This window comes from Hyperoodon ampullatus, assembly GCF_949752795.1.
Source record: "Hyperoodon ampullatus genome assembly, chromosome: 14".
In the NCBI taxonomy this organism is placed as follows: domain Eukaryota; kingdom Metazoa; phylum Chordata; class Mammalia; order Artiodactyla; family Ziphiidae; genus Hyperoodon; species Hyperoodon ampullatus.
In genome coordinates this window covers 51,356,350-51,369,371 of record NC_136927.1, presented here as the reverse complement: position 1 = coordinate 51,369,371, position 13,022 = coordinate 51,356,350, and the positions used below count along the sequence as shown (strand labels likewise).

Here is a 13,022-nt window from a genome sequence, read left to right as displayed (position 1 = left end):
CTCAGCTTCATGCCCTGCCCCCTGCCCCAGTGCAGGCCACTCACTGCCCTGTCCACTGCTGCGGATTTGTAGGTGTGTCTTATCCACCTCTAATACCCAGGGCCTCCCAAAAAGCCAGCCCCGAGCAGGCCATCCAGCTCCAGGAGTAAACGAAGGCCGCGTGTGTGGCTATCTGTGAGGACACCTGCCTGTGGCGTGTTTTCTCAACGTGAACCCACTTCAAAGAGCTCAGCTGCAGGCTGATCAGGAGCCAGGAGCTCCCCTCGGCCTGGTCGGGCGCCCGTAGGCTCAGTCACATCCCCGCCCTGCGTGGTGTGTGGGAGGCCCAACCCCTGCAAACTACATTTCCTGGGCTCACGTGCCAAAGGTTTCCTGGTTAATATGGCCCACAGGAGACCCTGCGGGTAGATCAGGCGACAAAGAAGCCAGGGCTCTGCCCCCCCGCCTCTTGATTCAGAGGCCATGGCGGCAGGTGCCTGTGTCACCCCCTGGTGTAAGGTCCCGCAGGAGCCCTCCTCGCGGTGACCCAGCCTGGAGCCCTGGGAACACCACAGCGGCGCCCCGCTGTTGCCAATCTCAGGGTTGCCAAACCTTCCCGTTTGTCCTTTCAGCTCTCTGGGGACCTTCTCAACTCACGCCCTCACGTCAGATGCCCGCTGGGGAGTCGTCTGCCTGACTTGACCTGGATGGGCTCCTCTTTGCTGCCCTCTGTATTCCTCGGCCAGACCACAAAGACACCACACACCGAGGGCAGGTTGGGGGCTGTTTCTTTATATAAAGGTAATCAACACTATGGATCCATAAGCATGCTGCCGCGGCTCACGCTGGCCCGTCTCACCACTTCCGGGGCAGAAGTCTGGGTGTGGGGCGGTGGGGGGGTCACCGCAAGGGAGGAACACTGCACAGGCCTGGGGACTGGCGAGCACACCAGCCGGGAGCTCCCAAAGGGCACGCGCAGACACACGAACACGGCATAACCACGAGCACAACGTACGAGAACAGGAAGGAAACAGAGAGCTGAAACGAGCCACTGACCACCAGTGCCCTCTTCTCCCAGGTGTCCTGCGGGGGGCGGTACAGTGGGTGGGCGGGGCCTGGGCCTGGAGCCAAGCGCCCCGGCTGTGCCACTACAAGGCCACGTGACCCCACGTACTCACAGAGCGCTGCGCTTCCTGCATCTGTAAACTGGGGACGACAAGCTGTGCTTCACCAAGTTGTCATGAGGATGAATGAGACTGAAATAGGGACACATATCAAAATACTCAACACAGAGCCTGGCACATAGAGGTGTTCAGTAAGTAACTTTTTGTCAAGAATGTCTCAGCTCAGAGAGGACCTTCCTCGGAAGGCCGAGATGGGAGATCGCTTCCCTGGAAACTCTTTCTCAGGGGATCAGGACCCTTGAGCACTCCTTGGAGCCTGTAGTCGCTGAACTGGCCAGGGCCCCGGAATGCACTGTGCCGGGGCAGTTGAGGGGGGCGGGGGGCTGGACCCCCAGGGAGGCACCCGCAGAAGCCGGGTAGACACCAGAGGAGCTGGGGACTGTGCCAAAATGGTTCTGCACGTAGCACAGGCCAGACGTGGGCTGGTACAGAGGCAGGCTGGCCGTGTGCCCAGGGACCCAGGACGGCCAGGGGGCCAGTTTCTGGCCACTGGTGTGCTGCATCTGGGCCACAGGGTGGTTTGGGGCCAGGTGAGGGTGGCCGCTCTGTGTGGGGTAGGAGCCAGGCACAGGGTTCAGCCTGGAAAGGAACAGAGAGAAAATGGTCACTCAGCCACTCATGCCGGGGCGCACAGCAGCCCCAGTGGTCGATCCGCAGGTGCGAAGCGTGGGTCACTATACTGCTTTCTATTACAACATGCTGTGGACGGTTCCTATAACCAGCTGTAAAAGTGCCAAGTGGGGAGGAAGGTCAATCTCAACTGGACAGAAAACATATGCCCAGAGGGGGCAGGGCCCACTCACGGTCCTGCAGTAAGCCAGCAGGAAGAAGGGGTATCGGGCCCATGCCTGAGACACCCTGAGGTGTAAGAGCAGCTTGCAAACCGGATGGACCGGATGGAGATGGGACCAGATCACAGCAGTCAGTGTTTGTGGTCGGCTCAGCAGCTGGACCCAGAGAGAATGGATCCACCTCTGTGGGAGGGAGGAGGGGAGGGCTCTAACGGGTAACACAGGGCTTGGGCCCAGGCCTCGTCTGCTGGGAGATATTCTACCTGTGTCTTCAGGGATAAAGACTCACAACTCAAAAGTCCCGGCAGGCAGGAACCGACGTCACAGATGTGGGGAGCTGTCTGTGCTGAGGTTGGAGACCCCACCACAGATGCGTGCGGCTGGGGCACAAAGGGGGACACATTCTAAGGGTTTTAGCCTGTGACCTTCATGCAGAGTTCCAAATATGAAGAACAAATGTCAACACCACTGATACCTGTGTTAGGTAACTAGACTTAACCTGTATACATTTCAATCCAAACCCAGGCTTACAAATCAGCTGCTTAAGTACAGATACAGGACACTTAACAGCACTTCTGGCATTCTAAAAATATAGAGGTTTTGGCCGATAAGAAGCTTGACAAGAGCCTCCAGGGAGGCAAGGCTGTCCGGGCAGTCAGGTCCGCTGCCTAAACAAACATGCGTGTTGTAATAGCACCTGTGTCCCGTTGTCAGGTCATCCGAAACATCATGTCCTGTTCCGGGTGCCTACAGCAGGCCAGGATAACGAGGGATCGAAACCACGCCATGCAAGGGACACAGAAGGAGCTGAGAGGGTCACCATGGCCCCTGGTCAGATCTGCGCGTCACGGTGAAGCAGGATCACCCGGCACCACGGTGTCACAGTTACAGAGAAGTAACTGTGATTCAGCGTGGAAGACATTTCTCATCAGGGGCTGCCTTGGAGAGCCAGCCCCCAGCCGCCAGGGGTGAACATCGTCAGCTGTCTTAGAGGGGATTCCTTCACGGGACAGGGCGGGGGAGAGAGCATTTGCAAATGAGGACCCTTAAGTTCTCTCTAGATACTGTGAGAACAGCAATTAGCCAAAAAGCTACAATACACCTAATTCTAAATTTAAACACCTCCCACCCATTTAGACTCCAGGAATTACTTGCCTGAAACAAAATGGGTGAGTGTGCATTTCTACTTTTCCCAGTACCCGTCCCTGCCTTTAAGAAATGGTCAGAGTGGGGAATTCCCTGGCGGTCCAGTGGTTAGGACTCAGTGCTTTCACTGTGGGGACCTGGGTTCGATCCCTGGTCAGGGAACTAAGATCATCCTGCAAGCCGTGCGGCCTGGTGAAAAAAATAAAAATAAAATAGAAATGGTCAGAGGGCTCTGAGCTGCTGAAGGCTGGAGTGTCCACCTCCTAAAATAAAGTACAAGGAGTAGACTCCAATTCAGCCAAAGTCCTGCCTCCAGGGCAGCGCGGGGGCAAGATGTACCGCACAGCTGAAGCAGAAAGGGGTCACTGACAAAGCACCTTCACTTTGTACTGAATCCGTTCTTTGGGAGGGACTTGAAAGAAAGGAAACCTCCTCCACTGTGAACTCTCAGCATCGGCAAAAACCAGTGAAGGCCACCCGAGGCCGGCAGTGTGTGCCACAGCGACAGGGAGTCAGTAGGACCCGGAAGCAGGAGCCCCTGGCTCTAGACTGGGCTCTTCTGATTCTGTGTTACCAGGAGACAGACTCTTGTCCCCTTCGGGCCCTCTCTCTGAAAGGAGGGAGTCAGGCTACGTGAGCTCTGGTGGCTTGCCCAGGACTTTCCATTGAGAGTTAACGTGCCTGGACTGGAAAACAGTAAGCTTCGCCTTCTCCTGCCAGGTGGCCAAGAAAACCCTACCTCTCAGGCTCGGGCCGTGCCACCTCCTAAGGCTCCCAGTCAGTTGCGTGGACTGTGCTTCTTACCAGCGTCACACGCAGGAGCCCAATCCCACCTGCACAGAGTGCTTGTCGGCGCTGAGGGCTGTTAATGCCACTGGATGGGGCCACAAGTCACTTGGGATTATGCACGAGAGCCCCTTCCTGCTCAGTCCCTACTTCAGATGGAGCAGGGCAGAATCTAGGGTGCTCGGGAGAAATTTGTGCACAGACTTTTCTGGGCCCAGGCTGCCCACACCCTCTTCCCTATTCCCCAGGACAGTGAACGAGTCACACCCTCTAGAGGCCCAGGAATTGCTTTAGGAATAAAGCACAGAGTTCTATAACTTACTTCCGGCTTTGGGCTGCCCTTCTTTCAGCTGAAGAGCCGGAGATGTACTTGAACATCGAAATCTTCCTCATCAGGCTGAAGGGGAACTTCTGGTCGAGCTTCAGTGCAACTCGCTCTGGGAGGTCGATGGAGTAGCAGTAGGTGAAGCCATCTGAGGTTGGCATATTAAGGAAAACTGGAGGCAGCTAAAGGGAGGAGGGCTGAACACTCCTCACAGGATACAGGTGCCCACATTGATTGTACAGGGGAATTAAGTGCTTATTCCACCATAATATCTGACTGGAGTTTCAAGCTCAGGGGAAACCAAGAGTTGAATTTCTATCCCCTGTACCTCAGAGGGAACATGACCGAGCAACAGGAGAGGGCAGACAGGTGCTAACATTTCACCTTCCCCTAGACACATCCATCCTGTCTCCTGAGCCCCTCTGGCCCCTTCAGTCACAGTCAGAAGCCAGCACACATCTCTGTCCTTCCAGTGGGATGAAGCAGGAGGCTGTCCTAATACCCTCTGGGAGGACTGACATCTTCTTGTACTTTGTCCCAAATAGAAGGAACCTTGTCTCAATGTGACGAAGTGAGCTTCCTGTGGGCCTCTGTGGCAGCCCTGGGAGGTTCCAGGGATGTGATGGTACTCTGGTCATCCGACCTGTGTCAGCCCATCACTGCCTAGACAGCCAAAAAGAGTCAGCCTTTATCCAACCATCCATCCGTCCTCTCAACAAATATTCATTGAACATCTAGTATATACCAAGTACTGGGGTAGAATAAGTGGCCACGAGCAAAAGGTTATCTATGGATGACCATGCTGGGGACCTTAAGCTAGCCTAGGTAGACCTGAGAAATTTTTCTCTAAGGATGTGATGTGGATGTTGAAGCCTAAATTTTGAGTAGCAATGGCTAGAAGAGGGGTGCTGGCAGAGAGAAGACTGTACAGAAGCACGAAAAGAACATTGTTCCTTGAGGCAGTGTTCTTATCTAGAATACTATTGGCAAGATAATTCTCTGCTGGGCTAGACTGTTCCACTCATTATAGGACATTTAGCATTCCTGGCCACCAGCCACCAAATGGTAGTAGTACCTAGTCATTGTGATAAACAAATACACCCTTGCTATTTCTAAATTCTTTCAGGGATGACAGTATGCTTCCAAATACTGATTCCAGCTGGTAACCAATGCTGTAAGGAAGTCAAAAGTTGTCATGGCTGATGACTTCAGAATGATCTCAAGAATCTGTTCTGCTTCTGACTCTGACGAAGTAATAACACTAGACTAGTCCTCCCACATATATAACTATAAACCAGGATACAATATTTTACACAATTGTTTTCAGACTTTGGACCACAAACACTACCAAACTGTGATACCTAAGAAAAGGGAAACAAATTAAGTGAGCCTCAAGATCAAGCTGATTTTCTGCCTGGAGGCACTTTCTAAACCACAGCACAGGAACGGAAATCCAAGTATCATTCCAACTTTAGTATATGTGTTGCCAAAGCGAGCACAGGGAATCCAGGCACAGTACAGTATTTTTTCCTGAGCTGGAGAGACAAAGAGTTCAGGGAGGAAAAAATGCCTGGGGTTTACAGGTCAGTAATGGAGAGGAAGGAGAAGAAGCTCCTCCTCTTCTTCTGGATGGGGCCACAAGTCCCTTGGGCCCGAAGAGGTTCCCCAAGTCTTTAGCTAAATACTAATGTAGACGTACATAGGCTGAGACTCCTCCAGTCAGGCAAAGAACAGCTACTGAAGAAACAACAACTATCAAAGAGCTGTAAGATTAACGACTCCTGGAGCTCCCACAGGACAGGGACATGCTCAAGTTCTAACCAGAGTAAAGAGACTTCACTGAACACCCAGGACATTCAGAAGAGACCCCCAAAAGGCAATGCCTTAACAAGTAAATTAACTACCTATTAGGAAAAAAAATACTCTTTAAAGGAAGACAACAATATTCAGCCCTTGATAACACAGTATTCACAATGTTTATCAAAAATTAAAAATTACAAGACAAGGGACAAAGCAAGAAAATAGGGTCCCTAATCAAGAGGAAAAACAGTCAAAAGAAACAGGTCCAGAAAGGACAAAGATGATGGTATTAAGAGACAAGTATTTTAAAACAGCTATTATAAATGTGTAAGTGAATGTGTTTAAAGGAAAACATAAACATAACAAACAGATAAAGAATCGCAATACCGAAATGAAAACCATAAAGAAGAACCTCTTGAACTGAAATATACAACACGAGAAATAAAAAACTAACTGGGTAGGTTTAACAGCAGAGTAGACGCTGTGGAAGATGAGATTGCTGAACTTGAAGGCAGTGTGATAGAAATTATCCAAACTGAAATGTGGAGGGGAAAAAAGGCAAAAATTAAAAAAACAAACACAAACAGCCTTAGTGACCCACTGAACAATACCATGTAGCTTATGTATATGTAATTGGTAACCTACAAGGAGAAGAGAAAAGAGGATAGAAAAAAAACACGTCAAGACATAATGACGATAATTTTTTTAGACTTGATGAAAATTCTAAACTCATACATCCAAGATCAACAAACTCCAAGTAAGGTAAACACAAAAACACCACCTCAAGGCACAAGATAATAGCTAAAAGCCAGTGACAAAGAAAAAATTGTGAAATGAGCCAGAGAAAAACAATGAATTATACAGGGAAACAATAAAAATGATTACTGATTTCTTATCAGAAACAATACAAACCAGAAGTAATGCAAGGACATCTTTAGAAGTGAAAGGAGATCAGAGAAGGCTAGAATTCTATATTTAGTGAACTAAAGGCATCTTCAAAGAACCAAAGATGGAGAGAATTTTTCACCAGCATACCTACTGTAATGTTAAAGGAAGCTCTTTAGGCTAAAGGAAAATGATACCGGATGGGAATTTGTATCTACACAAAAGAATGAAGAAAAATAGAGATGATAAATGTGTGAGTAAATGTTGCTCTTTAAAAAATATAATTGACTGTTTAAAACAAGAGAAGTAGCAATGTATTGTGAGGTTTATAACATATGTAGAAGTAAAACATATAACAACAATAACACAAAGGATGGAAAGAAGGAAAACAGAAATACAATGGAATAAGATTCTTACATACAAAGTGGTATATTATCTGAATGTAGCCTGTGATAAACTAAAAATGCATATTTAAACTCTAGAGCAACCACTAAAAAATAAAACAAAGAGGCATGGTTAATAAGCAAAGAAGATAAAATGAAATACTAAAAAAAATATGCAATTGAAGGCAGGAAAAGAGGTAAAAAGGAACAAAGAACATTTGAGACAAAGAGAACACAAAAAGCAAGCTGGTAGACTTAATCCCACTATATCAATAATTACACTAAATGCAAATAGGCTAAACAAGCCTTTAAAAGGCAGAGACTGTCAGACAGAGAACCACCTATATGCTATCTACAAGAAAGATTCTTTAAATGTAGACATAAACATGTTAAAAATATAAGGATGGGAAAATATATACCTTGTAAATCCTAATTCTAAGAAAGGAGAAAGCTGGAATAAGTAAATTAATATCAGACAATGAAGAATTTAGGGCAAAGAATATTACCAGAGATTTAAAGGGTCAATTTCATAACAGTAAAGGGTAAATTCATTAAGATGATATAACAATCCCAAATGTGTATGTATCCAATAAACAGAACTTCAAAACACTTGAAGCCAAAAACTGATAAGAACTGAGAGCAAAAAAGAGAGATCTACAGTATTAGCTGGAGATGTCAACAGTCTTCTCCCAGTAATAAATAGAATAACTATAAGGATATAGAAGATTTGAACAATACCTTGACCTAACTGACATATACTGAACACTATACCCATCAATTGCAGAATGCACATTCCTTTCAAGTACACACAGAATACTCACCAAGATGTAACAAATGCTGGGCCAGAAATAATTTAAAAGGACTGTAATCTTACAAAGAATTTTCTCTGACCACATGAAATAAAGTAAGAAATCAATAACAAAAAGAAATCTGGGAAATCACCAAATATTTAGAAATTAACCAACTCCCTTATAAATAACCCTTGGATCAAAAAAGAAATCCCAAGGAAAATTAGAAAATACTTTTAAGTGAGTGATAATGAAAACACAACATATCAAAATTTGTGGGATACAGCTAAAGTAGTGCTTACATGGGGAGTGTATAGCTTTAAATTTTCATGTTAGGAAAAAAAGTTTAAAACCAATGAAATTAAACTAGAATTTAAAAATGAGATACATAAGAACAATGTTATCAATGTGAATTTATACACTACCCACACTAATAGCTCATAGAATCACAAATTGTAAGATATGTCAGGAATGCACCTTGTCCAACTCCAAACACGACCATTCTGATGTTTAAAAAAAAAAACCACTTTCTATTTTAGAATACTTGCCCTTAATTGCCAGAATATTTATACAAGGAATATGAGGCTTATCCTAAGTTTTTAACTACCCATATGGTAAAAGCCTACCATAAAAAAAAATTTTTTTTTTCTTCTGAGAAAAAGATTAAGCCAAACAAAAACAAACAAACCTGCTTCCTATTCCTTTCATGGAACATCTCCAGCCCATGGGTAGTTCAGGTTCCTCCAATAAAAAAAAAATTAGTCAAATGTAGGTTTACACCTTGGAAAAAATCAATACAGAATATTTTACTAACTGGCAGTGCTGAGCCAGTGTGAGGAGTGAGCTATGGTGATCTTTTCCAGATGAGAAAACTCTGGCCTAAAGAAGGGAAGTGACTTGCCCGAGGCCACATGGTTTTCAAAGCTGAAGTTAGCACACAGATTAACCTACATCTGAGCTCACAGCTCTACTATCTACTTGACACCCCCAGGCCCTACAACTTGGTTCACCCTTTGGCATGTCATTGTTCTACAGTTAGTTACCTTCTAGGAAGGATACACGTTAGCCCAATTCCAAGTCCACAGACGTTACTGAGGAAAGAGGTCTGGGGAATGAGCCAGGAGGCACAGAGCAGGAGCCACGGCACCAGCATTGAGGGCACAACCATGCCAAACACCAGGGCCCTCCTCATCCGAGAGCGGACGGAATTGACTCCCAGCATGGCAAAAGCCACTGGGGTGAAACCTCTGGCATCCTCTACCTCCCCCAGCTTTGACAGCGATGACACAGCTTCAAAAGACAGGAAGATGATGGCACAGATGATGGCGAAGATCACGGTGAAGAAGCAGTGGCGGACGGTGCCCACGGTTCTCTCAAAATTGCCAGCAAAGCGCCAAATGATGATGGCACCGCAGAGCAGGGAGACTGGGTTCTCATAGACAAAGATGTAAGTCACCAGCCTGTAAACTGCAGAGGGAACTGAGTTAGAGGGCCCAATGGTGGGTTGTCCCAAGAAGGGAAAGCCAGGTTACAACCCACCTAGGAAACAGGGAGTAGCTGGATCTCATTGCCAGTGAAAATCAGCCCGGAGCCAGTGGGATAAGCAGAGGGAGGCAACAACGAAGGATCCAGGACTCAAAGTAGAGGCGTGGATGTCTAATCTTTGCTCTTTCCCAGACCTGGAGCAAGTCTTATCTGTGACTGGCTTCCACGTGGGGAAAAAAATAACACTTTTTAGCATGGGATGGTTTTTAAATTTGTAATGTGCTTTATAATCCTTTTTTAGGTTTTAATACTGACCTATCTCACCGGGCAGTTTGAGGGTTAATTAATTGTAACGGCTTCAGGTGGATTGAGTGGGTGTCACTTAACACTCTTTGTGCCCGTCTCCTCGGCTGTAATCCTGCCCTCTCCTTCCATAGTGGCTGTTCAGAGGAAGAAAAAAGGGACCATGAATTATTTTGCACCTGTAAAGATTAGAAAACTATCACTAATAATGTAGATACAGAACTCAGAAGTCTTTCTTGAAAGTGCTGATCCAGTCTTCGAGGCAGAGCCATGCTTTATATGCAATAAGACAGCAAAGAATCTCACTTTTACTTTTCTAGAACCAGTCCTCTCTCTTATGTACTTTTACATCCCCACGGGCCAAAATACTAAACTGAAGGAGGGGGACTGGTGAAGTGGCAGTAACATTGGACTTGGGAGCCTAAAGGCTTGGAGTGGAATCTTGGCTCTGTCACATCCAGGCCAGTTGAGCTCAGTCAAGTCACAGGCCCTATCGGCTTCAGTTCTCTCTTTGTATAGTAACAGGCATACACTCAAGGCCCTCAAAGTTCTCTTACATGTCTAATACTCACATTGCCCGTGAGCCCCGCACTCAGAGAAGCCGTGAAGTAAAGAAAAAAAAAAAAGGGGAGCTCAGTTTAGGCTGGCATTTTGCATCTGTCTCTGAAGACAGATGTGCTGTATCTCAGGTGGGGCTGGGAGGGACCAGTTTTAGATTTGAGCAGGGAGGCAGGCTATGAACCATGTACCTCAGTCAGGCCATCTCTGTAAGGCTTCATTATCTGAAGAGTACTTCATTGCTTGCTGAGTACTTGTGACACTGAAATCCCAAGTATAAATGTGAAGATTCTAGAAGCAATTCTATATAATTTGGGGATCATAAACCCCAAGGTTCCAGTCCCAACACATCACACGATAAAAAGAAAAATCTGGCTTCCTGTGTCAATTATATAACTCAACAGCTCTGCGAGTCTTCGCATTAAGCCTCAGTTTCATCTGAATAATGGGCAACAATAAAGCCTACATTACGTCATGGGATCACCGTGAGGATTAAATGAGATTAATGCATGTGAATGTGCTTTGCAAAACAAGTCATACAAATTTCCCATTTTCCTCCCCAGAAAAGAATGCGGAAGAAACAGAGACTAGGAACATCTTTTATGAGCAGATGTTTATACTTAATTGGTCTGCAAAATCTCTCACCCTCCCCGAGAAAACAAACACCTCTCCCAAAGGTACAAGATACCCCCTCCCGCCATGAGCAGGGAATCGGAGTGAGGATTAAGATAAAAACGAAGAAGCACAAGAAATTCGAAACCCCAGGAAGCCAGGATCTTATAGGGGTGGCCACAGATAAAGCTCAAGTGTCTTGACGAAGGCGAAAGAAAAAATTTTTTCAGTGGGGGGTTGGGCCCTAAAGCAGACGTAGGTGTGAATGTGACAAGGGAGGGGAACAGAAAAATCCTCCTTGGAGATCGAGCAGAGGTGAATGAAACCTATTTGCTACGAATGGATACGGGGGCCTTGACCAGTCGGATGGCGACAGGGAAGGGAACAAATCTGGGTAGGGAAGCATTACAGTGGTGACGAAGATGGGGCTCTGCACAAAGACGTGGAATATGGGGCTGTCTTCCAGGTGGGCAGAATGATGATGCAGACGGAGACGGGGTGGCGGGGATGCTGGAAGGCCAGAGCCCAGGGCCTGGCGAGGTCGGAGGAAAAGGGCTGGCACCCGGGGCCCGGCCCCGCCTTGCTCACCTTGCCAGTTGCGCAGGGCCTCGGACCGCAGCGAGAGGCCCGAGGGCGCCAGGGGCGGCTGCAACAGGAACAGGCGAGGCCCAGACACCAGCAGCGAGAGCAGTGCGGTGAAGAAGGTGGCGGATGGCACCTCGGGCCACAGGGACCAGCTCCGGTACCCGGGCTCCGAGACCGCCATGGCCGCCAAGTATCCCGCTCCCCTAGGCGGCTCCGGCAGGTTCTCGGCTCCTTCCGCCTCCTTGCGGCTGTCTCCCATGGCAACAGCGGAGGAGGTGGCCGGAAGCCCCGCCTCCCCGACGCCCCGCCCCATGCAGAGTTGCCCAATCCGGTCGCGCTGGCCAGTCTCCCCCGCGCGTAGGACAGCGCCCTCTGGCGGCAGCGCCCCCTCTTTTCTGTGTTTACCCCCATTATACCAATGAAGAAACTGGTGCCTGGGTAATGCAGTTAAATGGCAAAGACAGTTAGAACTCAGGTTCCCCCCGTTGGTATGGCCTGGAAGTGGCTCCTGGCAAGGCGACTGGGTTAGAGAAACGGGTGGGAGAGGAAGGAGGGATTCTACTGAAGGCCCCGAAGGGATGTAATATAACAACAGTGATAACCAAGGTCTATTTCAGCACTTAAAGTCTGAAAAGCACCTTCACCAGAGAACAGCTGTTTAAAGTAGCCAACTGGAATATGGTTTCCCTGATTACAGATGCTTTGGAAGGTGACTTGCCCAAGGTCACAAGTGGGAAGCAGTAGGACTAGGATCTGAATTCCTGTTTGCTAGGCCCCGATTTTCTTCCCTTTTCACTACTTCCCTCTAATATCCTGCCTACTGCTACATGTATGTAAATTCGACTACTAAAAAATAAACAAATGCTTCACTGTCTGTGCTGGACATTCAGATCCGTTCCCAGCCCTAGTCTGCCCCCCTCAGTAGTTCTGGCAATGTCTGTGTGCCCATGAACCTCAGGAAGAGAACCTAAGATTATTTTCATCTTTTGCGTTTAGTACTAAAATATAACCATGTAATTTTCTGGATATAAATATACAGCAATGGGACATATCTCAATGAATGCTACGTATATTTAAACTAATGCTGCTCACGATGCAGCAGGGGGCATGAAAATTAAGGTTTTACTCAACAGGAAGCAAAACAGGAATCAGAAGTGTGGTGGAGCAGCTAAAAATAGCGAGTGGGGACTTGGGCTGCTGGAACCAAAGTCTGGGCCTTGGAAAGAGGAAGGGGGTGGTGGTCCCATCTCCTCTGTGCCCATCAGGCCACTCCAGGAGTTCTGGGTCTACTTTCAGACATATATTCTGAAAAAGGATGTAGAAAATTAGAGCTTGTCCAACAAAAAGTGACTAGGACTGGGAGGAAAGGGGGAAATTTCAAATCATATCTTGACGAGGGACAATTAAAGGGA

At 47.4% G+C, this 13,022-nt stretch overlaps 1 protein-coding gene across 3 annotated transcripts; it reads right to left on the bottom strand.

Moving 5' to 3' along the window:
* Positions 1–762: 762 nt before the first annotated feature.
* On the bottom strand, positions 763–11,806 carry RHBDD2 (rhomboid domain containing 2; the record flags this gene model as incomplete). 3 transcript variants are annotated; one of them, XM_079719191.1, is made up of 4 exons in its annotated part: positions 763–1,742; positions 4,209–4,359; positions 9,127–9,534; positions 11,614–11,806. In XM_079719191.1, the coding sequence occupies 4 exons, from the start codon at positions 11,789–11,791 to the stop codon at positions 1,385–1,387; spliced, it is 1,095 nt and encodes a 364-aa protein (XP_079575317.1). In that variant the 3' UTR covers positions 763–1,384. The 3 variants fall into 3 exon arrangements, with proteins under 3 accessions (XP_079575317.1, XP_079575318.1, XP_079575319.1); XM_079719192.1 differs by lacking the exon at positions 9,127–9,534 and having other exon boundaries at positions 11,614–11,791; XM_079719193.1 differs by lacking the exon at positions 9,127–9,534 and having other exon boundaries at positions 4,209–4,323; positions 11,614–11,791.
* Positions 11,807–13,022: the final 1,216 nt, after the last annotated feature.